General features: G+C 39.0%; 1 protein-coding gene across 2 annotated transcripts in view; it reads left to right on the top strand.

The window, feature by feature from the left end:
• ube3d (ubiquitin protein ligase E3D) overlaps positions 1–25,994 on the top strand; it is a 46,680-nt gene extending 20,686 nt beyond the window's left edge. Inside the window, exons 8-10 of one of the 2 annotated variants that reach the window (XM_079836673.1) lie at positions 1,352–1,521; positions 15,131–15,269; positions 25,875–25,994. In XM_079836673.1, the coding sequence (XP_079692799.1) occupies positions 1,352–1,521; positions 15,131–15,269; positions 25,875–25,895 (330 nt within the window). In that variant the 3' untranslated portion in view covers positions 25,896–25,994. Of the gene's footprint in view, positions 1–1,351; positions 1,522–15,130; positions 15,630–25,874 lie in introns of those variants that run through there. The other variant, XM_079836672.1, reaches the window with a different exon arrangement.
• Positions 25,995–26,431: the final 437 nt, after the last annotated feature.

Genomic DNA, 26,431 nt, shown 5'->3' on the forward strand with positions numbered 1-26,431 from the left:
AACCACCCAGAACACCCTAGCAACTGTCTAGCAACTAACACTGCCTAGTGTTAAAACCCTAGCAACTGTCTAGCAACTAACACTGTCTAGTGTTAAAATATGTTAATAACATGGTAAAAAGTCTATAAAAAAACTCCATAGTAACCATCTGTGACAACTACCAACCGCCTAGCAACCACCCAGAACACCCTAGCAAAGAATACGTTTGTAACCACCTAGAAACCGCCTAGCAACACCCTAGAAACCACCCCAGGATATCCTAGTAACCGCCTAGCAACACCATAGCAACCACACAGAACACCCTAGCAACTGCCTAACAACACCTTAGCAACCACCTAACAAAACTCTAGCAACTGTCTAGAAACTCCCTAGCAAATGAGTGCCTATTTTGCCACGGCAAGCACCACTCACATTTTCTTCAGGAAATGTACATTCTACTTTTTTAATTCTCCCCTGTTCAAAAAGTTTTGCCTGCATTGCTGCTTAAAAAAGTGAAGAAAATGCTTAGTTTAATGAGTCTGCAAATTAGTGCCTGATGGAAAAATGAGCTTTAAACATGTTAATATTTCCATCAATAAGTTGGAAATCATTCTTATCAGAGTAATTTCTGTTATGCTTGTGTATATTTTTAGAAAAATATTTTTATATAATGACCACTAGAAGGTGCTCTAGGCATGTTTTCCTTGATTGGTTTTTCATAAAGGGGTATCATACACCCGGCGCAATGCCACGCCACGCAAGTGTTTTTGGCTAGTTTCAGTCCAACGCAGTTATCATTTTCACGTCCAGCGCCACGTTGTTTAAATAGCAAATAATTTCTGGTCTGAAAACCAGGTGTGTTCAGGTGCATTGTTGGCGAGTTGCTATTTTGAGGAACTGAAAGCGACTGCGCCATTGACCAACAAAAACCTGCTCTAAAGCCAATAGCGCAGTATTGTTTGTGTTATTGTGTGTGTTAGTAATATGAGCCTGTATGTGTTCGTACACTCTGCTTATTACACACACAGGGATGCGCAGCAGCAAACAAACATTTTTTAATTTGACCAGATTTTTGTGTCCTGATTATGTAACGCCGCTGCATGTATTCTGTTACTCCCCGACCCTGCTAAAACCTCATACCTCGTACAAAACTGTTCATTTTGGTCCATGTGTAAACTGATTTCTCTCTGAAGGCGACTTAGAATGTTATTCAGGGTTTCTTGCTACAAAAACATCTCCAACTTGCTGGAGTTTCCTTCAAATGTCAGATATTTTACAGTATGTCTGCATAGTATGTCCAAATCTTTTTTCACATGATATGTCCCCTTTATATCCGACCTTCAGGTAATTACTTTTCTCTTTTAATTATCAGCTGTGGCTTCTGAACACGGACACTCTGGTCGCCTCATTTCCTGCCGCAGCAGCGAAGGGCGACAGCTTCATCTCCGCAGGTGACGTTCATCCCAGAGAGCATCAGTCATGCCAGGCTGTTCAAGCAGTCAAAGTGCTCTACGTCCTCTGCTCTGACAGCAAACTCAAAGAGTAAGTCATCAGTTCACCCTGACATCTGTTCATTTTCCTCATATTAATGTCTATATCTAATCACATTCCACCTCATCTCTGATGTAGATGAAATGGCATATGGTGTTTTGTTGAGTAATTTAAAAAAGACAGGGTGTTAACTCGGGGTGCATCTTTTATAAATGTCATCTTTTTTAAAACATCTTTGTAGACCACATGTGCAGGGCACTTTTAAACCTGGGTAAACAACATTAGCAATGACATAAAAACAAAATCACTAGTTTGTTACCTTTATGCTTGAAACAAGAAAACATATACTGTAGATATAATCTGTGAAAACAAGTCTTAATATCTTACACAATTCTTGCGTGAATTTATCTTGTGAAAATGTTTAGATGCATTTTTATTGGGAATCCAAAATACTGATTAAACCTGTAAAGCCTGAAATGCAAAATAATAGTCAGACAAATAAAATGTTTTGAAATGTAACAGTTTATTGAACCTTCAGACAAAAGGTTCTTTCTCTTTTGAGGATCATGTTTTATTCATCAGGCTTTATGAAGCTCATGCTCGAGGGAAAAAACACATGAATCTTATTCTGAGACCAAAACTGAGCAAAAAATATGCAATTTAGTGCAGTTGCTGAAATTTTGATGTCCAAAAGTAAGATGAAATTCTGACACTTGTGATGTAAATCAATGAGATCTTTATAACAGTATACCAGATACTTGCATAAAATCATATAAATATCAGCCGTCACTCTATGTCTCCCAATAATATGTCTTAGTAAGATGATATTTAAAGTCCTCATGAAATCAAAATCGATCTTATTTACTTTGTCAGCGCACATTACAGGTTTTAGGGTGAACAATTAATCCGTGCAAGTTAATCCACGGAAAAAAAATTGTTTGCCGTGGTAATCTTCAATCAAAATCTGAAAAGTAACTTCCGGTCTGGAATGGCGTTCCCTTTCCGATGATGGCAGTGTGACGGCTTGGGTTTGAATATCCTTAACCACACCCCTCCAACCGTTAGTCTGCTATGAGCGAGAGATGGAGAGGAGGAGCGCTGAAGTAAAACCCCGCCCTCTATTCAATATTCTGTTTCACTTGGAAATACGTCACAGCACTGAAATAAAACCAGTTGCAACTTCCGGTTCACTGGGACTTTAAAGGGGACATAACACACACAGTTTCTGCCAATCTCATGTCAATCTTGAGTACCTATAGAGTAGTATTGCATCCTTCATATCTCAGAAGAGTATTTCGTTTTATTATATTTATAAAATAAAGACACACTGTACCGATTCTTTCCAAAAACAGCCAAGCTTGTGCAGTGGGTGGAGCTAAAGAGTGCGTGCACACACACACACGAAATACATCATGGCATTATTCCTGGATTACTTTCGATTCACTATACGTTGGTGTTGTTGACATCATATGCACTTACACGCCGATTGCCAAAAAAAGACAGACATTTGATGCGGTTTCCACTCAGACCGGGAACAAACAAACACACTTGCGAGCTCTGTTGCTGCTCCGGAAAAACAAACTGCATCCACTGTTCCCCTAACGCCGGGTTATTTGGGAAGCTAAACAAGGTGATCTTTCCCTCACAACCAGAAACACACTTCTTTAGTGACATTGTTTATTTTGTGGTCTAAAAACACAATTGCAGTGCTGCCGATGGCGCCCGTAACCCAAAAGAAGCTCATTGAGCTCGAGTTCTCACTCTGGTTGATGTGTGTACGCGCTCATCCGGGAAAAGTGTCCATACAAGCAATTGCGACATTTATGACGTCATACAGTAGCCTGGATGCCAACCGAACTTAGCCCAGCCCAGAACATTTGTCGTCGGCAGTTCGGTCTGTCTGGACTCGATCCGTTGGGGAGCAACTATGCCCGAACAGAAGCTGTTCGGACCAAGCAAATTGTCAGGGCGGGCTTTAGACGATGATGGACAGATGATCAACAGTAATGTAAGCATCCACGTCACCAAAGAGCGCTTGGGTGGAATTTGTTCTAATCCTAAACGGAGAACTTGTTCATATATGAATTCACCTTTACTATTTCTCTCAGAAATGATGATCGTGTTGGTAAGTACTCTGTGTATCCTTAAAGCTACACTGTGTGATATTTTCCCCCATCTAGTGGTGAAAATGTATATGACCATCCAGTGAATATTAGTTTCTGTTCCTCTCAATTCCAATTTCGTTTGAACTCCTACGGTGGCCGATTTAGTCCAAGATTAACATGGCTTCCAGTTCGACCTCGTCCACATTGGACACGGTGCCATCGAGTGTTAAAACGCGAAAGGCGAAGCTTGAATTTACGGGTATGTCCCTCTTTGCCTGATGTACTTTCAAGATGGAGGGGCAACATGGCGACCCGCATTCGAACCCATTACCCGTATGTATTTTCAATGGCATATTATAAACTTACGAGAATACTTTATTACTTGAAAGAAGTAAATATACATTAATGAGCACATATATTTTTGAAAGAACTAAGTGTTTTTAGCTAAGAATAAACTAAAAAAGTTACACAGTGTAGCTGTGTATTCTTTTTTACAACACCGGCAAACATCGTTTACACTTACTACTTCCAGCGTGTGTGCACAGGGTTGCCAAGTTTTCACAACAAAACCCGCCCAATTGCTACTCAAAACTAGCCCAAAACAAGCCCAAAACAAGCCCAATAGCTTTCCGGGGGGGGGGGGGGGGGGGGTGTCTCCGGGAAAAAAAGGCGTTTGGGGGGTAAAATATATGTTTGGGTTTTTTTTGTCTGGGTTCCTGGGTCTAAATATCAAATTAATCGGGGTTGCTTCAACCCGCGGACATGGAAAAACAGCCTGCGGCAAAACCGCACACTTGGCAACACAGAGCAGTTGAGTTCTGTTGACATTTGACAACTAACGTTATGCGTCGCTCCGTTGCTCTGATTGGTTGTGGGTCTATCCAATTGAGGTCTTTCCTGGTTCGGTTGAGACACGCCCCATAATCACAGCCCAATGGAGCAGAATCAGACTCATATTCTGACTAGAATTGAGTATGACAACGTCTGGCTAGTCATACTGGGCCATACTCGAAAAAACTTTCTGAAACTTGTTTAAATCCCGAAGGAGTGTATTTGGCACAGAAATACTCCATCATACATCCAACTTGTTTTTTAAAAGTTTGTTTTAGCATGAGGATAAACTCTTTAACAGTGTAAATAAGTCAGAATTTATTAAATAGCATTAGACAGCCCCCCCCCCCCCCCTTTAAATGCTTAGTTTTATGATCAAAGCCATGTTTTAGCATGAGGATAAACTCTTTAACAGTGTAAATAAGTCAGAATTTATTAAATAGCATTAGACCCCCCCCCCCCCCCCCCCCCCTTTAAATGCTTAGTTTTATGATCAAAGCTCTGTAGTTTTGAGAAACTATAATGAAGTGAAAAACACTGATTATCTCTTCATCACTGCACCTGTTAGTGGGTGGGATATATTAGGTAGCAAGTGTATTAGGTCATTTTGTTCTCAAAGTTGTTCTCAAAAAATGTACTTGTATAGTACAACACAGCTTTCAAGTAAATAATAGTTTTCTCAACTTGTTTTACACTATGACGTGCAGCTGCCCCACACAAATTATTTTAACGTTAATGTAAAAAATCCATATTAAAAGACTATTTCAGTAATAACATTTTAACAATGTGGAGTTATTGCGTTTTGTCTTTGCAGGGCTGTATTAACGGATTAGTTCCCTTTTAAATAAACTTTTGCTGATAATTTACTCACCCCCACGTCATCCAAGATGTCCATGTCTTTCTTTCTGCAGTCAGTTTTGGATGAAAACATTCCAGGGGTTTCCTCCATATAATGGACTTCAATGGGCTCCAAACGGTTTAAGGTCCAAATGACAGTTTTAGTACAGCTTCAAAGGGCTTCAAACGACACCAGACGATGAATAAGGGTCTTATCTAGCGAAACGACCAGTTTCTGCGAGAAACCGAGCAGTATTTATGCTATAATTTTACCTCTTAACAGACGAACGTGATCATCTCTGAGCTCAGCCATAACTTCCGCTAAGTGAGGTCAAATACGAGCGTGGTCATAGATATATCGATCATAGATGCCTCATTTTACTGATCCGTGCAGGCGCTAATGAGGCATCTACGTATACATCTATGACCATGCTCGTATTTTGACCTCACTTAGCGGAAGTTATGGCTGAGCTCAGAGATGATCATGTTCGTCTGATAAGAGGTAAAATAATAGCATAAATTCTGCTCTAGATAAGACCCTTATTCATCGTCTGGTGTCGTTTTAAGCCCTTTGAAGCTGCACTGAAACTGTCATTTGGACCTTGAACCGTTTGGAGCCCATTGAAGTCCATTATATGGAGAAAAACCTTGGAATGTTTTCATCCAAAACCTTAATTTCTTTTCAACTGCAGAAAGACAGACATGGACATCTTGGATGACATGGGGGTGAGTAAATGATCAGCAAAAGTGTATTTAAAAGTGAACTAATCCTTTAATATATAAGCAATCAATTAATAATTGGTAATAAATTGAAGGAAAATCACTGTAAAAATTGTGACAATATAACAGCTAGTAGCCAAAAATATACTGTAAATCCGCAAGCTCAGAGAAATGTCGGCAGAGTTATTCTCATCCTTCTTCAGAATGTTAAATGTTCCCTTTGTAAGAGCTTGAGAAGCCAGAGATGTGCTGGAATCAGCGAGTGAATCACAGAGGAATTGTGGGTGGGCATTCTGCACTTCATTGTCTCTTTGACACCAGAAGGTCGTCACGACTCTTTACACCCTTACCTTGTCTCGCTCTCCTTTTTTTCTAAGTGTACATTAATTCTGCCTATTCTCCTCCCCAGCGCTAAAGATGCGTTCGAGTGCGTCTCCTCCTCGCTGTATGTAGAGGTGGTGGGATCAAACATGATTCATGGAGCTCGTATACAGGCCCTGAGCCGTTATGCTAATTAGAGGATAGTCTCTCAGAAACCAGACTTTTGACTGTCCACATAATGTCTGGGCCACATTGCAGCCAAAAACCGCTTACTTAGACAGCAAGTAACTGACTGGCTTTATAAATATGTCATGCGAACACTGTAGTTAGCCCTTTTACAGCACTTTCATGTCATGGTATCGGTATATAATCCCGCAAAGTGTTTTTGATAATTCAGTAAATTAAATATTTTATAACACAATGATACTTCATCTCATTTGATTTTCTTTCTTATTAAGAAATTAAGCTCATTAATATAATACCTACTTGCACATGTGGCAGCACATCAGTTTGAGAAGCAACCACAAACAAACTTCAGTAATATTGTCTCTATTCAGAACGTCAGCAGTTCATCACAACACAGCAAGACCAAATTGCTGCCATTATAATCAACAGAGCCATCTCCACTTATCCTCTGTGACAGTTTGTAGAGTTAGGGGCTGTTTACGCAACACCGTGTAAAACTTTGCTGTTGAACGCTGTTGTCATGTAAATGAATGGCCGAAACGCATAAAAAGTTTTACGTTTTTAGTTGAAAACGGTGTTGTAAAAACGCAAACTTTTGAAAACGGTTTTCAGCAAGTGCACGTTTTTGAAAACGGTCTCTGTGTAAACAACAAAAACGCAAATTTGTGGAAACGATGACTTCATGCACATGCGTATTACATTTTCAGTCTCTAGTGTTTCATCGCCACCTAATGGCCTGGCAGCAGAATACCAAGTTTTTTGTGGATCTGTGAATGGGGATTGTTTTGACAATGGTCTTGTCTGTACACGGAAAACTCAAAGGAAAATCTTCTCCTTTTTAAGCATATAATTTTCTGAATAGTGTCATATTTCTAAAAGCATGTCAGATATAAACGATACAATGTTCGATGCAAGTATAAACAGTATAGCAGAATTTCTACTGGTTGACAAACTGCACGGTCCTCCCAGGACTAGTTTAGAGGTGATTATATTTAAACCTCAGAGGTGAAATAATATACTAGCCTAGAAATCTAGATGCACCCAAGAACATGTAATTTGCAGCCAAGGTCGTCCAGCAACTCTCCGTTGGCTTGCGAGCTTGAAAAACCAAACTCTAGTCAGGCCAATCACATCGTGTTTAGAGTCGGTGGTCGGGCTTAACATAATGATGGCAGAGTTGTGACGGTTCCGCATGAATTCCCTGCTACTTGAAAACAAAGAAGCTGGCTGCTGCTGCTGGCGAACAGCGGTCTTTCGAATCGGCTTTGGCCGCGACTTCCATCGGGTTCTCATTATAATGCTATGATTGGCGCTGCACATCTTGCACTAACCATTTAATGATCACAGTGATTCCAGACATCACTGCAGTGCACGCCTCAGTTTCACTTTATTTCGCCGCGGTCTGGAGGTGTGCTGTATAACGCTAACCAATCAGACCTCAGGTACCGCGCAAAATGACGCAATAACCAATAAAAAAGAGTTTGTTTGTTTTTAAAGTCAGGGCGATCATCGTTCTCATGATCAATGGTCGCTGTCACGTTCGAGTACTCGATTACTCGACAACTGTTGCCCATCCCTACTGCACTTTGGTTGTGGTTGAGGACATTCCCCCCTTTCATGTAAAGCACTTTGAGTGCCTAAAAAAGCGCTATATAAATGTAACAAATTATTATTAATATTTAAAAAAAGACATGAAATGACCGCTATAACCGTTAGATGGCAGCATAGGAGCACTTATTTACTTTTTAGCCATTTTCACCCTATGGAAAAAAAGTTGGAATTCACAAAGCCTCATGAAAAAATATTTTCTTCATTGTGACTAAATTACACAGAAAGTGATTTATAATAACTGAAGCTGTCGGTCAGTTCAGTATGATACTATAAAAGAACAATGTACATAGGAGTAGAATATTTAATTTTTCCCTTTAAAATTAGGTTCTTGTACGTTACCGTTGTTAGTAAAAGTCAATTTTATTGGCATCTCAACTCAGTGTTTTACTATCAAATTTCCAATAAACAAGCGTGATATTATTAGTAACTGCATTTAATGCAAACCAATAGTAATTTTATGATTAAATTTCCTTTATGATTTAACAATCCCCCCTCCCCGCCAGTGCTACTGCTCTCAGATGTTGGTCTGGAGCCCTTTCTTTCAATCAACTGCAAGCTTGTATTCAGATCTGCCTCCATCAAATCAAACATCTAATCATCTTTTTCAAAAATCCATTTAATTCGGATGTTCATCACAATACGGAAGAAAAGATCTGTCGCTACTTCCGTTTTATCACATCCTGTACACCCTGAATTTCAGAAATTACATGAATAGAAAGTCTATAAGGTGGTCTGTGGTAGATTCCAGCAGAAACTTTAAAGCGCTGTATAGGATGTCAAATGTCAAACAACAAGACAGCCTTGAAATTTGAAATAGCACTGATGAAGAAAAGAGGAGAAAACATTGTGTCATCAGAAACATCAACTGTAGGAACTGGCATTTTGACACACTTTAATGATCTGTTTTGGGAAATGAGGTCTTCAACTTTTTTCTGTTCAAAAAGTTGCAATTTTAGTAATAGTAGACTAAACACATTTAGAAACTTTTTTTTAATTAAAAAAAATACTGTAGTTTATTTTATAAAAAACAAAACAAAGACCTGAGACCTCTGTGAATTATGATCCAAGCTGTCGGTTTGTCCTTTTGTGTAAATGCTGTTCTCATATTGAGTGGAAAACTTAGGCTTGTTTGCCTTCAGGTATTATAAGAGATGACTTACACCATTAAGAAAAAATTAATGCCATTTCATGCATTCTGACTTATTTACACTGTTAAAGAGTTGGATTTTCATGTTAAACATGGACAAAAAAACAAGTTGAACGTTTGACGTAGTATTTCTGTGCCAAACACACTCCTTCAGGATTCAAACAAGTTTCGGAAAGTTTTTTCGAGTATGGCCCTGTATGACATCATAAAGGGTGGAATTCCTTGTATGGGCACTTCTCCCGGATGAGCTTGTGCACACACACACACACACACATCAACCAGAGCGAGAGCAAGAGCGCGTCCATCAACAAGCTTCTTTTGGGTTACAGGAGCCGTCGGCAGCGCTGTCATTTTGGTGTTAGACCACAAAATCAACAATGTCACTAAAGAAGTGTGTTTCTGGTTGTGAGGGAAAGATCACCTTGTTCAGCTTCTCAAATAACCCGGCGTTAAGGGAACAGTGGATGCAGTTTGTCTTTCCAGAGCAGCAACAGAGTTCTGCAAGTGTGTTTGTTTGTTCCCGGTCATGAGTCGAAACCGCAGACGGTGAGTGAAACTGCATCAAATGTCTGTGTTTTGTTGGCAATCGGTGTGTAAGTGCATTTAATGTCAACAACACCAACGTATAGTGAATAGAAAGATACCCAGGGATAATGCCATGATGTATTGTGTATGCGTGTGTGTCGTGTGTGCGCGCACGCTTGTGACTCTTTAGCTCCGCCCACTGTATGACTCCAAGAGCTCGGCTGTTTGTTTTTTTAAAGAATCGGTACAGCGTATCTGTCTTTTATAAATATGATAAAACTAAATACTCTGAGATATGAAGGATGCAACACTACTCTATAGGTACTTAAAGGGATAGTTCATCCAAAAATGAAAATTAGCCCATGATTTACTCACCCTCAAGCCATCCTAGGTGTATATGACATTCTTCTTTCAGACGAATAAATTCTAAAAGTGATATTAAAAAAGTCCAGGCTAATCCAAGCTTTATAATAGCAGTAGTTGTTGCTCTGTTTTTCAAGTTCATAAAACTGCATCTCTTCGTCAAATAACTGCTCCACACATCTCTGGGGGTTAATAGACCTTTTTCACAGACTGTGATGACTCGTTTTAACGGTCATCAATATCGTAAATCCAGCAACGTTTTTTGTATTTTCATTTTTTTTTTAAATATATGTACATTTATAACACTAATACTTTGTATTTTATTACTTTTGCATCAAATTAAAAAAACAAGTTAGCGCTGCTGTGAGGGTGTTTCTACAGCGTCTATGGGAGTGATGGTAAAAATTAACATATTTCTCTCTTTTGACTGCCGTTATCATCTCACTCAATTTTTTTCCTCTTTTTGAAAGTTGTGAAATCACTATTGTGGCGTTTTTATTTTGCTATTTAAGCAAATAGGCACACAAAAAAAATATTTAATGTAATCTCTCATTCACAGCTATAATATTTAGCCCAACTATGACGACTTCCGCTCTGAGAAACCCGGAAATGTGAAAAGGGTCTATAAAGGCGTTCTGAAGCAAATCGATGCGTTTGTGTAAGAAAAATAACCATATTTAAGACATTATAAAGTAAATTTTCGGCCGATCGCCTTCCATATTCAATTTATGGAAAAAGTGTTGAAAGTGCCTCTGCCGTTCAAAAGGCTTACGCTATCAGGTACGCTCTTCAGACGTCTCGTACGCGAGAAGGCACTTTCAGTACTTTTCCACAGAAGGTGATCGGCTGGAACTTTACTTTATAAAGTTTTAAATATGGACATTTTTCTTACACAAACGCATCGCTTCACTTCAGAAGGCCTTTATTAACACCCCAGAGCCATGTGGATATGATGGATAGATGCATTTTTTATGGACTTCAAAAACAGAGCAACAATTCACTGCCATTATAAAGCTGGGAAGAGCCAGGACTTTTTTAATATAACTCAGATTTTATTCGTCTGAAAGAATGTCATATACACCTAGGATGACTTAAGGGTGAGTAAATCATGGGCTAATTTTCATTTTTGGGTGAACTATCCCTTTAAGGTTAACATGAGATTGGCAGAAACTGTGTGTGTTATGTACCACACACAGAAACAATATCTGTTCAAGAGTAGGAAAGAAACATTCACTTGGAAGCACAGGCGTATAGCTCAGACTTTCCATAGCACTTTGAAGAAGATAATGTCTTTAATTCAAAATGCTCAGATATCAAAAATAACTTCTCTTGTAACATGAAATGCAATTAACACAGTTATGTAATTGACCAACTTCCATCAAAAAGGATGGAAGGAAGTTTGCTTCCCTGGTTGTAGTTTTGCATGATGCTTCTCTTTCTGGGCTTCTCCAGCATTTCTGCTTTTCAGAGCTGGGTGTGCGCTTTCTGTGGAATTACAGCACAGATGGGTAAATGTCAATGAAATGTCCTGAATAGATCATCACCATAATGTGTGTCAGGACATAAGTCTCCCCGCTTCTCTGCTGCCCTGCCGCTCGCTCGGGCTGTCTTCAGTGCCGCGTATTGACAGATTGCTGTGACATGATTAAAAATTCAAACTGTCAGATTAATATAATTTAAGGTCCAGCTGCTTCTGCGGGCGCAGAGATATTGCGCAGAGGCAGTAACGGTTTCTTTTCACCTTCAGTTAATATTCCTTCTCGTTTTCTCCTAGCTGAGCAAAACCTTTTACTGGTCAGTCTTCAGCAGCCTGAGCAGAAACGCTCAATGGACCAGACCCATGCTGTGTGCCATTAAAGGGCCTGACTTACTAAACAGGGCAAACTTGAGGTCGCAATCCCATAATAAGTTCTGCAGGTGATCTACTGACAATGTGCAAATTAAAGAGCTCATTTCCATTATGACCAATGCAATCTACCAGGAGCAGTGCAAATTGGCGTAGGGTGTGCTGGCTTGAACCAAGCAAATGTCGTTCTCTAAATTGGTTGTCATACACACAAGTACCGTCCCTCTATACTTATAATATACATATTTGAATATCACTAACAATGATGGATAACAGTATTAAGTTAGGCAGTAAAAAGTTAAATAGCATTGCCAAACTAGTTTTTGTTAATGCAATAAAGTTTAAAAATTATATGAGCCACCACATTCATTAAAAATATAGAAAACAAGTTAAAATAAAGAGGCATTTTAGAAACTAGAGTCACCATGATAAATACACAATACTAACATGAACTGTTAATTAAACAACAATGTACAGAAGTAAACATCATTCCTGTATGCAAATCCTTCCCAGCTAACACACAGCGTACCAATTAAATAATGTATTGCTACTTTTGGGGATTTTCATGAATTACTAAATGTAACAATGACGTTGCGTTCTCTTAATTTCATTTGCTTTTTATTTAGTAAAGTTATGCCTTCGCATTTGTGCGCACAATTTAAGAGTGTGTCGTGAGCACAGTATAACGTCAGGACAGGAAAGTTTGTTTTTCTGAAGTAAGACCTTGTATTTCTTTGCAAAAATAACGTCAGAATAATGACACTAGCTGCTTTTCCAATACCCTTCAAATTGCGCAAATTGAAAATACACCCAATGGAAACGCGTCAATTTCACAAAAGCCCATATATATTGCAAGAAAGATTTTACGCTCACATGAGGTGGTTTTTCAGGCTATTCAAAAAAGTAATATTCAGCAAAACTTCAATGTTTTTTTTTCTATTTTACAGGTCACCTGGTGTACGTAAAAGTCACATGATCATTTTTTAAAGATAGCGCGGTATATTTGGAAAGAAGACGAGTCAGAGTTCTTTATTAAACTCATAAAAGACTAAATAATTACGGGAAAACTGGTAATTCTAATTCTAATTTAATTCTAAACAACAAAGAAATGCTACAATTTATCAAGACCTTGAAGCAGATAAACACCCAAAAAACCTCAGACACTCCAAGTATAAGGGACTTTCCTTACCATTAATGCTTGGATAACATGCCAACTTCTCTTTCGATTAAAAATAATGGCTAGTGTGGTGGATGCGATATACTCAAACCTACTAACATCCGTAGCCATGATTTCTGGAATGACTTATCGCGAGAGGAAAAAATTATATTTTAGTCGCATAACATCGGTAAATGGAAACAACGTCATTTCGCAATAGTTTTTTATCGACATTTAGAAAAATCTGTAATGGAAACCAGGCTACTGACATATAGCCTAACAACATCTCATCTGACCGCAGATACTGAGTCAGGCAACGCATTTTTCACAGGGACACTTTACTTAAGTCTGCACAGTTTTGGGGCCCTTTAGAAGTTTTGCCATGCTCTGACATTTGTGCTTTTTTCAGTTGCTTACAAACATATTAATGGCAAAAGTGTCATTTACACTGTATTCAGCACAAACTGGGCTACCATAATATGTGAGCAACATGTATGTACATGCTTGTATTTTTGAGAGAAAAACGTTTATACATGGTTTTGGAAAAAAATAAAAATGTAATACACTGAATCAAGGCCTCAAAACACACAATACAGGGAGTGCAGAATTATTAGGCACGTTGATTTTCTGATCATATTTTTTTTTCAGGCACATTTGACCAATTCCAAACCACAGTAATCCTAATAACTACTATTGATTTAGTATTTAATAATGTATAAGTGATATATAATTGTTCATGAAGGCTGGAAATGAAAATCACCTTATATTCAGGTGTGCAGAATTATTAGGCATGTTTTCTTTTACAGATAAATTGAGCCAAAAAAGAGATTTAACTCAATTAAAATTAAATGCCCATGAGAAGGATGCAATACTAATGCAATACTAGACATTGCAGTTCAGGCGTGACCATTGGACAGTGAAATGCTCGTTGGGTCAGCAGGATCTGACAAAAACAGGTGGTGAAGAAAAGACACCTGTTAACTGCAAAAGAATTAAGAATTAAGGTGAAGAATTAAGGGTGAAACCATCAGGAACCCTTTAGTCTCCAGCGCCACCATTTTCCAGAGCTGAACCTACCTGGAGTCTCCAGAAGTGAAGGTGTCAGGATCTCAGAGACTTCAGTTAGGTAAAGAATCCTAAAAAATGACCCCCACTAGATAAGAATCACAAGCTGAAGTGTTGTAAAATACATGAAGAAGGTTTTTTTATAGGCTTTATGGACAGATAGGTTGAGAGTGACTCTTGAAGGACCAGCACCACATCCTCTAGTACCACTGTTTGAAGAATTCATCTTCCAGAATCTGGCAGGAGGTTTTGGGAGTTCATTTTTAGTCCATCTCTGCAAAACGGACTTCAGGATGGACTAAAATGAACTCCCAAAACGTACTCCCTTGCGTTTTCTTGTGTACAGCCAATCCGTATATTTTGTGAAACAGTGATGTCATCACACCACGTCCCGCACGGTAAAGACTAGAAAGGAAACCGCTACGGCCACTGGGCATGCGCACATCAATATTGTGTCATTTAATGACTGTATTTGCATTATTGTAAGGGTAGGTTTAGGGTTGGGGTAGGTGTAGGCGTTAATAAAACACAATCTGGTAAGTAGCAAGTTTATTTGTTGTTATTTTATCGTGAGATTTTGCTTCACTTCCGACCGTTGCTGTACCCCTTCTAGCCACAACTCTTCTTCTTCATTTTTAGTGTATTTCTTTGGCAGAATTACAGCGCCACATACTGTTCTGGCATGTATACTACATCGTTTGAGTCGGTTTCAGTGGTCTCGTGTGTACGCAGATATTTCTTGAGATGAGGGGGAAAAGATTGGATAGGGAAAGCTCTGGCTTTGTGTGGATGTGGCCTCTATTTACTGATAATTGATTTAACAAATGTTCTCACACATTTACCTTTTTTTCTGGCTGGAGCGAAATTAGGAGTGTGTGGCATAATTCTCTCTCCCTCTCTCTCTCTCTCTCTCTCTCATATCTTCCGTTTTCTTTCTCTCGTTCTAGTGTTGTGGATGTCTGGGAGAAGGACATTAGCGTGCACCCTCTGCCCCTCCCTCAGAGCTCATGTGAGGAGATCCAGAAGCTTCTGATGTCCAGCACCTTCAGGCTGCCTGCATTCCTGCGCTGCATGAACTCTTATCAGGTCACATACTTAGTCATACTGAACTGCTTAGTCATTATAGTTCATTATCTCGAACTCCTTACTTGCATTACATTTAGCAGATGCTTTTATCCAAAGCGACATAAAATAGGGGACTACCAAACAAGCTATTCATCCTAAAGAGACAGTAATGAGAAACACAGTAATGAGAAGTCACAAAATTGCCTAGGAAAGTGCAGACTAGCATAGCAAAGTACTGTAGGTGTGACACAGTAAATGAAATATAGACTGGCCAACAAAAATACATCACTGCAGAGCTCTAAGTTCGCATCACCCTGATTCTCTGGACAAAAACCCAAGAGGATTTTTCCATTGGCTTTTGGATTATAGCAAAAATTAGGCAAAAATAGCCTGTGTTAACCACAGACCTTATTTCAGGTATTTTACCGGAAAAAAAAACCCATTGATTTTAGCATGAATCGAAACCAGAAGTGCTAATGTTAACTCGTTTCTGGTTTTGGCCTAGAAAAACACATCATCCCTTTAGCAATCTATAAAGAGAGTTTAGTCATGTTGCGTCTTTGTTGTTAAATGATTTAGATAAAGGAGGAATTCTGGTTAAATTGTTAGCTTGGCTGACTGAGAAAACAAAAAGCCCTGAGATCTGTACAGTCCCTGTGTGTTCTTTAGACCACAACAAGAGTTCCATCGATGTAGTGCATATCGAGAAAAGGAAAGGGCCAAACACCGAACCCTGAGGTACTCCAGTGGTTAATTGATGTGACTTGGACACCTCTTCCTACCAAAGCACTCTGAAATATCTGGCTATGAGGCAGAGCATGTGAGTGGAGCAGAGTGGGGAAGGGAGCGTTAATATTTCCTTCGGAGCGGAGAGCACCCATCTGAAGATTCCACTCACTCAGTCCGCTTAGGGCTGCTCGCTCAACCCAGAAGATAAGTTTGAAATACCTTTGCAGTGGTATACTGTTAAAGTCTGGTTTATACTCGCTGCATCCGCACAATCGTGAATGTGTGCCCAGCAAAAATGACGTTATCATGGTGTGGCCTACAATAGCAGAAATAAGCCTTTTTAATGAAAATAAAGGTCAATTTGGTCAGTATCTATCAAAAGTGCTCCAAGGAAGGTACAGTGGAGAACCGGCGACATTGTCATGGGCAGCCACGGCTCATTGATGCACGTGGTGAGTGAAGGCTGGCCCGTGTGGTCCGATCAAACAGACGAGCTACTGGAGCTCAAATTGCTCAAGAAGTTAATGCTGGTTCTGATAGAAAGGTGTCAGAATACACAGAGCATCACAGTTTGTTGCGTATGGGGCGGCATTAGCCTGGTCCTACCAGACTCTCGTACATTTCATTTGTACAGAGAGTCCGGCCACTCTCCATTGACAAGCGTTAACTTCCTTGAAGGCGGGTACTCTGTTGAAGTTTAAAACTATTCGATCTGACCAGAGCCACTCTAGATCTGCCTAACCAATCGCTAATGTTTAGTCGTGACATATGAGAGGAGACGACAACAGCTATTGGCTTAGTATTGCTAGCGTTCGCCTTGTTTTTTCGCTTCACCACTAACGGAGCGAGCTTGAAAATCAATCTTTTCCCGAACCCTGTGGGGAGGAGGGCCACAACATCATGGCCACCAACAAAACTCAGCAAAGATTGTTCTTGCTCTGGCTTTAACTTCTGGATATTCGGCATCGTTGCCACAACGGACCGAATGTCTTCGCTCGCATCTTTCCCCACCGCCATTACTGAACTACAACTCAAACTAGCGCACGACATCAACGTCATCATTTTCAGCGTCATCAGTCTGTTCGCTGATTGGACCAGTTAAAATTTGGCCGGAGAAAACCAGCGAATATACTGCAAACCCAGACGACGTACTGAAGGAAAATTAAAAATTGAGCGGAAGTACATAGGAGGGCGGAGCCAGGCAAAGGCTGCATAGCCGCAGACCAGTCAAGGGTGCCCATGCTGACCCCTGTCCACCGCCGAAAGTGCCAACAGTGGCACGTGAGCATCAGAACTGGACCATGGAGCAATGGAAGAAGGTGGCCTGGTCTGATGAATCACGTTTTCTTTTACATCACGTGGATGGCCAGGTGTGTGCGTCGCTTACCTGGGGAACACATGGCACCAGGTGCACTATGGGAGAAAGGCAAGCCGGCGGAGGCACTGATGCCTTGGGCAATGTTCTGCTGGGAAACCTTGGGTCCTGCCATTCATGTGGATGTTACTTTGACACGTACCGCCTACCTAAGCATTGTTGCAGACCATGTACAGCCTTTCATGGAAACGGTATTCCCTGGTGGCTGTGGCTCTTTCAGCAGATAATGCGCCGCCACAAAGCAAAAATTATTCAGGAATGTTTGAGGAGCACAACAACGAGTTTGAGGTGTTGACTAGGCCTCCAAATTCCCCAGATCTCAATCCAATCAAGCATCTGTGGGATGTGCTGAACAAACAAGTCAGATCCATGTAGGCCCCACCTCACAACTTACATGACTTAAAGGATCTGCTGCTAACATCAGGGGTGTAGAGGAGTCCATGCCTCGACGGGTCAGGGCTGTTTTGGCAGCGAAAGGGGGACCAACTCAATATTAGGTCATAATGTTATGCCTGATCGGTGTGTGTGTGTGTGTGTGTATGTATATATATATATATATATATATATATATAAGGTTTTGCACTATTATTTAATTCTTTTGTAGTGTGGGTTTGGTCAAGTGTGCTAAAAACAAATATTGTCACGCGTGTCCTCCAAATTCACCAACAACCTAATGAGTTTATATGTGGCATAGAGCAGAATATTGAGCAGAGCATCACACCACTCGGCTTTGCTCGCATGTTCTGCTATGAGGTAAAACTTCACCCAGCCATATGCCATAATGTTATGTCCACTATATGGAAACAGGATTTACAATGATAAAGGATGCAGACCAATCCAGCAGAATAATGATGTATGTGTTTCACTGACAATAGCAAGGCTCTTCTTACTACCTTCTATGTGTGACTGTTCACATATATCTTTTATCTTTGCAGCTAATGAGTGAATGTTTTGTTATCCGTCACCTAATTTGATAGCATTTTTAATTGCCCACCTTCATCTAAGCTGACATTAGTAACTCTTAAACGCATGGCTTGAGCTGAAATGCCTTTCAGTGGAAAAGAAGTATGCTAATGAAAAAAAACTCTTTGAAGCAGACGTGCATTGGTATCAGGCAGATATCCTGGTTGAAATGCTTGCCTCAGTTTCTGTAATTTCCCCAGCATATTTGCTCCCAATTAAGGAGACAAAACATCTGTCTCTTGGCAGTCTTTTCTCTTAAACTCACTGTGAAGAGTTTCAGTGCTTGATCCATGAAGGGAAATAGTGCTGATGCTGAGGTGCAGCTTTATCCTCTGCAAAAGAGTCTATTTTTCTGACAGAAAAAAAGTGTCAATAAGCAGATGAGGAGAATTTTACAAGTGCTGTGCAGGAGTTCCTGGGAAATTGGGTGTTAGTGAAGGATCTATAACACTGGAGCACTTGAGGTGTGAGGGAATGGGTCTGCTACCAATTTTTAATGATTAATAATTTGGCTTTGTTTCAAAACATATCTATATCAACCCATTCTCACTCACAAGGTGTCAAAAGCTGAAGCATGATCAAGAGCCTTTAGCATTACTATTAAGACTCTTAGGCACCCTTAGGTGTCCCTGTATCGGCCAAAAAATTGCTTGCCTCATGCATCAGTTTAATACTCATTTAATTCTTTGCATTCATTTGTAAAAGTAGGATATATATATATATACACACACACACACACACACTATATTGCCCAAAGTTTTGGGACGCTTGCCTTTACTTGCACATGAACTTTAATGACATCCCATTCTTAATCCGTAGGGTTTAATATGGAGTTGGCCCACCCTTAGCAGCTCTAACAGCTTCAGCTCTTCTGGGAAGGCTTTCCACAAGGTTTAGGAGTGTGTTTATGGGAATCTTTGACCATTCTTCTAGAAGCACATTTGTGAGGTCAGGCACTGATGTTGGACGAGAAGGCCTGGCTCTCAGAACACCTTTGGGATGAATTAGAGAGGAGACTATCGGGTTGAGGTCAGGACTCTGTGCAGGCAAGTCCAGTTCCTCCACACCAAACTCGCTCATCCATGCCTTTATGTATCTTGCTTTGTGCGCTGGTCAGTCATGTTGGAACAGGAAGGGGCCATTCCCAAACTTTTCCCACAAAGGTGGGAGCATGAAATTGTCCAAAATGTCTTGGTATGCTCAAGCATTAAGAGTTCCTTTCACTGGAACTAACTTTACCCCACTGCATCTGACGCTTTGCACTGCACTTGGTGATGTAAAGCTTGGATGAGCTGCTCGGCCATGGAAACCCATTCCATGAAGCTCTACACACTGTTCTTGAGCTCATCTGAAGGCCACAGAAGTTTGGAGGTCTGTAGCTATTGACTCTGCAGAAAGTTGGCGATTTCTGTGCACTGTGAACCTCAGCATGTGCTGACCCTGCTCTGTGATTTTACGTGGCTGAGTTGCTGTTTTTCCCAAATGCTTCCACTTTGTTATAACACCACTAACAGTTGAGCGTGGAATATTTAATAGTGAGGAGATTTCACGAATGGACTTATTACACAGGTGACAACCTATCACAGTACCACGCTTGAGTTCACTGAGCTCCTGAGAGAGACCCATTCTCACACTAATGTTTGTAGAAGCGTCTGCATGTGCTAGATTTTATACACCTGTGGCCATGGAAGTGATTGAACACCTGAATTCAATGATTTGGAGGAGTGACCCAATACATTTGGCAATATAGTGTATGTATACAGCTGCAAGAAAAAGTATGTGAACCGCTTGCAGAATCTGTGAAAATGTGAATAATTTTAACAAAATGAGATCATACAAAATGCGTCTTTTTTATTTAGTGCTGTCCTGAAAAAGATATTTTACATTTGAAAAAAATGCTTACATAATAGCCTACAAGACAAAAAAATAGCTGAATTTATGAAAAATTACCCGTTCAAAAGTTTATGAACCATTCATTCTCAATACTGTGTGTCGTTCCCTGGATGATCCACGGATGATTTTTGGTTTTGTTTTGTGATGGTTGTTCTTGAGTCCCTTGTTTGTCCTGAGCAGTTAAACTGCCCAATGTTCTTCAGAAAAATCCTCCAGGTCCTGCAAACTCTTTAGGTTTCCAGCATCTTTTGCAAATTTGAACCTTCTCTTTTGAACATATGTTTCTTATTTTGTTTAAATATCTTTTTTTTTCATGTAGTACTGCCCTTCAGAAGCAACAGAAGATACTTGCATGTTTCCCGAAAGACAAATTAAGTACAATTTACCTTGATCTTGATCTACCTTAAGATCGGGGGAATTTGGAGACCTAGTCAACGCCTCAAACTCGCCTCAAACACCTTTCTACCCTAAACCTAACCACTTCTCAACAATATAAAATATGTAACAGGATAATGTATTTATTGCAAAAAGTGACCAAAGATCAGAATAAAAGTATCACAAAAGACTTGTGTTGCATTCTAAGTCTTCTGAAGCCATACAATATCTTTGTTTTTCTCACTGAAAATGATCACAGTCAGTTAGAAGATAAATCCAAACTTTAGCACAATAGTTCATGAGACACACCAAAGCCAGTGCTTCATCATACATTGATGGGTTTTGAATCACTTCTGGGTTTGTTCCTCTCACAAACCAATAATTCAGTCTCAGAAGACTAAATAAATTGTGACTGTTGTTGCATCGGCCTGTTATATCCTGTGTTTTATATTGGCAAACGGTTTGGTTTAAGGGTCATGTTAGCTGCTCAAAAATGTCTAAATAGTGTAATGTAAACAAAATAAAATTATATAATTTCATGATGATAAAATTCCCATGCCCTTTGCGTCTTTGTACACCAAAGGTTTCTCATTGAAAGCAATTGAGTTCCTGGTTCAATGATTATAGTGATGACTAGAGCCGCCTTCAGCATCTTAATAGTGATGCTTGACCATACTTCAGCTTTTGACACGTTGGGAGTGAGAATGTGTTATCGGTATAGGCAGCAACCTTCTAAGGGAACATCCTAACTGAAATAGAACCTAATAAGTGGACAATGTGGGACACTCTACATGCAGAAACTCAATGTCAGCCTGTTGAGCTCAGAAGCCCAGAAGCTCAACGTTACATTAAACAAGCTTCGTATTGAGATTTCTTTTCTTTTGTTTAATCTGAATTCAGATAATGGACTTGTTTCTTTGGCTAGCAACTTGTTTTCTCTGCTCTAGCTGTTGGAGACATTGAACTTCCTCCATCAAGTGGAAAACTATCACTCATCTTGCCAATTTTTGTAGTGCTCTGATGATAAAATGGCAGGCCGACATCGAGCCATCAAGCATATGTGCCTCTGGGAATGCTGTGTACAGTTCATTCAACGCCTTTGTTGTGCTGAGAACAACCACTCACACACAAACACCTGACCTATATAGATAAAAAAGCTGGATCGAGTGGAACAGGTTTGCATGAATAGATGTTTTCCAGCGTTCAGATGGAAGTTAATCCAGCTAATATTGGGAAGAATCACCACTCTGGAGAACCCTGTTTTTGCAGTGAAGCCAGAGTTGTCATTCATATATGATTTGCGTCCAATTTAAATTAATTTGTCTTTTAATTTCGAATTAAACCAACTAAAAGTTTGGGGTCAGTACATTTTTTTGGTGTGTTTTTGATCATTTATTTGATCAAAAATAGAGTAAAAACACTAATATTGTGGGAAAAAAACTGTTTTCTGTTTGTAAAATGTAATTTATTGTGATTACTCCAGTCTTCAGTGTCACATGATCCTTCAGAAATCATTCTAATATGATGATTTGCTGCTCAATATACGTTTCTTATGCATACAGTGTATCAGATTTTGGTCGTACCACTCACCCCTAGCTCTGATGTATCTTATTGAAATGCTGCTGGTTTGACAGTCTGTTTTATGATGTGCATGAGTTACTGGGAGTGTGAAGCACACTGAAGGCCGTGAGGGACGAATCCTTGAGCGAGAGTTCATCATCGTCCGTCACAGCAGGACTCAAGGCTGGCATGAAGCGCTTTTGGTTAATGCTGCTCTTTTCTGTTTGGCACGTTTCACATTTTGCTATTAAAGTTCAGCGGCCATTTTTTTTAATCCATTTAGTTTTTTAATGTAAATGAAGACCCCAGAATTAGTCATTTCTCCACTGTTTTTGAAGTAATTAAACTTGCACGCTAAATGCCTGTTCACACCGGGACGATTATCATGCACGTTTATTGCCGAAGATTAACGCCTTATGACTAAACAAAGGGCGCCAATGTGAGTGTGCACACCGACACGCAAAACGGCAGATGTGAAAAGCATAATAAAAAAAAAATGCTTTCGGTTTTTTGTTTGTTTTGTTTGACGTGCCGCATTAAAAACTGGCCGACCATTGAGATCTGCGCTTTTGTTCACATGTTTGGAGCTGCTGAAGTGACAGTAAAACACGACTTAAGCACAAAACGCTCTTGTCGAGCACACATTGATACGACGAAGAGGAAGTAGACAAAGAAGAAGATGAGCTGCTAATGCTGCTTGCAGTTAGCAAAAAGTGTGTGAATGGTTTTGGCAAGCACGTAAATACTGTCTCTCTTCTTCTTCTGTGTGACAAGCGAGTGTCAGAAGTGCCGCAGCACCACCTTGTGTACCGGGAGCGCATCTACTGAATTTGCACATTCATTCGGCGCATCGCCATTGGAAATCGCTTGGGTGTGAACCAAGGTTATTTTCGTAAACAAAAAATGAAACTAAGACTAAAACTATTGGTCAAAAAACATTTTCGTAAACTGGAATTAAAAAAAAAAAATCATAATAAATGAAAAACTAAAACTAAACGAAACTAACAACTAACAACAAAACGAACTGAAATAAAATAATAATTAGTAGGGCTGTCAAAAGATTAATCGCGATTAATCGCATCCAAAATAAAAGTTTGTGTTTACATAATATATGTGTGTGTACTCTGTTAATTATTATTTATATATAAATACACACACATTCATGTATATATTTAAGAAATATTTGTATGTATATACTGTATATACATTTATATAATCTATAATATATATAAATATAAATGTTTTATATATAAAAATTATATATTTTTCTTAAATATATACATGCTTGTGTGTGTATTTATATATAAATAATAATTAACAGAGTACACACACATATATTATGTAAACACAAACTTTTATTTTGGATGCGATTAATCGCGATTAATCTTTTGACAGCCCTAAACTTTATGCTTGTTTTGTAGATTCCCCTCTCCGTTAAACATATTTTGTTGGACTGTCCTGGGTTAAAACAAGAATGATCTTTTATCAAGTTATTTCACTTAAGGACTTATTTAGTAAGATTATAAATGAAAAGGTTTTGGATTTTTTTAATCATAAGTTGATTTTAAAAATCTTGTATAATATGACTTGTTGTGTTTGTTTGCTTGGTTTTATTGAATATATAGCCTATGATTGAATTTTTGCCATGAATATAGCCTTAGATGCTGACATGGCTTTAAATAAAACAATCTGTATTCCATTATTATATTTTTATTATTAAGATGTCTGCATAAGAACTCTAATCTGTGGAAACATTAAACTTTGCTGAAATTTAAAATCTTGATTTGATCTGGTAACTCTGCTAAACTATAATTACTAAAACTGAAACGAAATGTATAAAAACTAAATAGAAATGTGTTTACAAAATAAAAACTAAACTAAAACTAGCAAAACAATTTAGAAAACGAACTAAAACTAAACTGAAATTTAAAGCAAAATTGAAAACGATAATAAAATAAAAACTATTTTAAAAATGCAAAACTATAATAACCTTGGTGTGAACACAAAGAAGCGTCGTAAACCATATCGAACGCGATAAGCACTTTCGCATCGAGTACTTCTAGGAAATCACCACCAGGGTAGTTCCCCAAGGGCCATTTTCCTGGTTGCATTTGCACCGCCAGTAAAACTCTGAAGTGATGTAAGTCGCGATTGTTGTTGTGACTTTTATTTTGACGGCGCTGAGAACAGCAGAGCCTGAGCACACAGCTTTCCCATTCTCCATTAGTTTATAATCTGTTTAACAGTCCTGTCTAATACGGTATTAGATAGAACTGTAATACAAAGAAAGTGGACAGTATATGTAAACGTATTAGCATTTTCCGTGTGGTTGATGCCTAATGTCGCTAGCTGAGCAGAAATACATAATCATGTTTCGCTTGGTCCAAAGTTGCGTTGGATTTTCTCCTTAGTTAGCATAACGGTTTGGAGGTCCATCTATCACCGTTTTCCATGTTCGTAGAGTTTGTGGAGTAAATATATAGGCTATAATCTGTGTGTACATGGATTTAAAAAAAATGGCAGTGTTTCGCGTGCGTTCAGCCAATCCGCATACACTTACGTCACTGGTGAACTGGCAGAGGAGAACTGGAGCCCTGACTGAGCCTGGTTTCTCCCAAGGTTTTTTTTTTTGCTGCATTCTGTCACCTGATGTAGTTTTGATTCCTCGCCACCGTTGGCTTTGGCTTGGGCTTGCTCAGTCGGGGACACTAAATATTCAACTATATTACTGAGCAGCTCATGTCAATGATCATAAAGTCAAAATTAAGAGATAAAATTGTGAAAATATGATTTTAAAAGTCCTCATTATAAGATAAAAAGTCAAGAATATGACATGCTAAGTCATTGTGAAATGAACAGTTGAAATTAGGACTTCTGAGATAAAAATTCAAAATTTGGGATATAAAGTCAAAATTAGGACTTAAAAATCTAAATTATGATTAAAAGTCCTAATTATGAGATAGAAAGCTGAAATTAGAAAAAGTCTAAATTAGTCTAAAAGTCTAAATTATGACCAAAACACACACTTAGACATTTAAGAGATTTAAATCATGCTTGTTATTTTTTAATGCGCTTTTAATTTTTTGATTCACACTTATAATAATAATATTTACATTATTGTTTTCATTTTATGCAATATAATGGCGGTTTATCTGGCGGTATATATACATTTTGAAATCAGTTTTTACAACAGAAACTTACTTTAGCTTTTCATTTAAAACAAAATGTATTTCCTATCATCACTGTAAAGCTGCTTTGAAGCATCTGTGTGTGAAAAGCAATATAGAAATAAAGGTGACTTGACTAGTAGTTCCTATTGTGCTGGGTTAGACCCTACTCTGAGATTGGAGCTAATTTAGTTCCTAGAGCTAAAATCATTCCTAGTTTCTGTGGTGCGAACACGCCGGAACTATGAAAAGGTTCCTCCGATGCAAAAGCCCCTATAGAAGTCATAGAGGACCTCACAAGAATGTTGGCTTATACACTTCAACTTAAAACTATTTGGGCTTTTTTGTAAGAAATCAATACTTTTATTCTGCAAGAATACATTAAATTGATCAAAAGGGACAGTAAAGACATTTGGGCTGGGCAATCGATTAATCGTGATTAATTGCATCCATAATGCACATTTTGGTATGTAGTAGGTCATCCAGATACTCAGTGTTTTTGTATATAAGAGCAGTATGTAAGTATGTTATTCTAAACCTAGTCTGTTCATCCTCTCTCATCAGGTGGCCTACATGCGGATGTGATGCTCTTCTCTGAACCCAGCGGACCAGTTTATCATCGCAATGTCATGCTCTTATAGGCTGTAAAAACCTATTAAATACAAAACATTAAACTTTTTTTTTTGTAAAAAAAACTGTGAAGTTGTGTTTTGTTCTACAGTCTAAAGAAAGTTTGTACTCAGGTCGGCGTGATATGAGAAGGAAGTGGCCTGTTTATCTTTCTAATTGGGATTTTGTCCTATCTTGCGATCTGTACCAGTGTAATTACCCATCATGCTCCATTACAAGGACATTGAGTATCAGCCCATGCACTCTTAAAACATGTTACCGCTACTTTGGTTCACTGTCTATCTTAGGAGTTGTTGAGTGTGTGGTCCAGTGAGTGAGAGGAAACACTTTGTTCCCGGACGTGACTGAGTAAATGTGTTCATAGAGCTTTCTGAATATGCTTAGAGCTCACTGTGCTTAATAACGCATCATGACGTCAATGTCTAACGACACGTGGGAACACACTTTTCCTTTAAAGGTGAACTATGTAAGATTTTTGCAGTAAAATATCC

Source organism: Gobio gobio (assembly GCF_949357685.1).
Source record: "Gobio gobio genome assembly, chromosome: 15".
In the NCBI taxonomy this organism is placed as follows: domain Eukaryota; kingdom Metazoa; phylum Chordata; class Actinopteri; order Cypriniformes; family Gobionidae; genus Gobio; species Gobio gobio.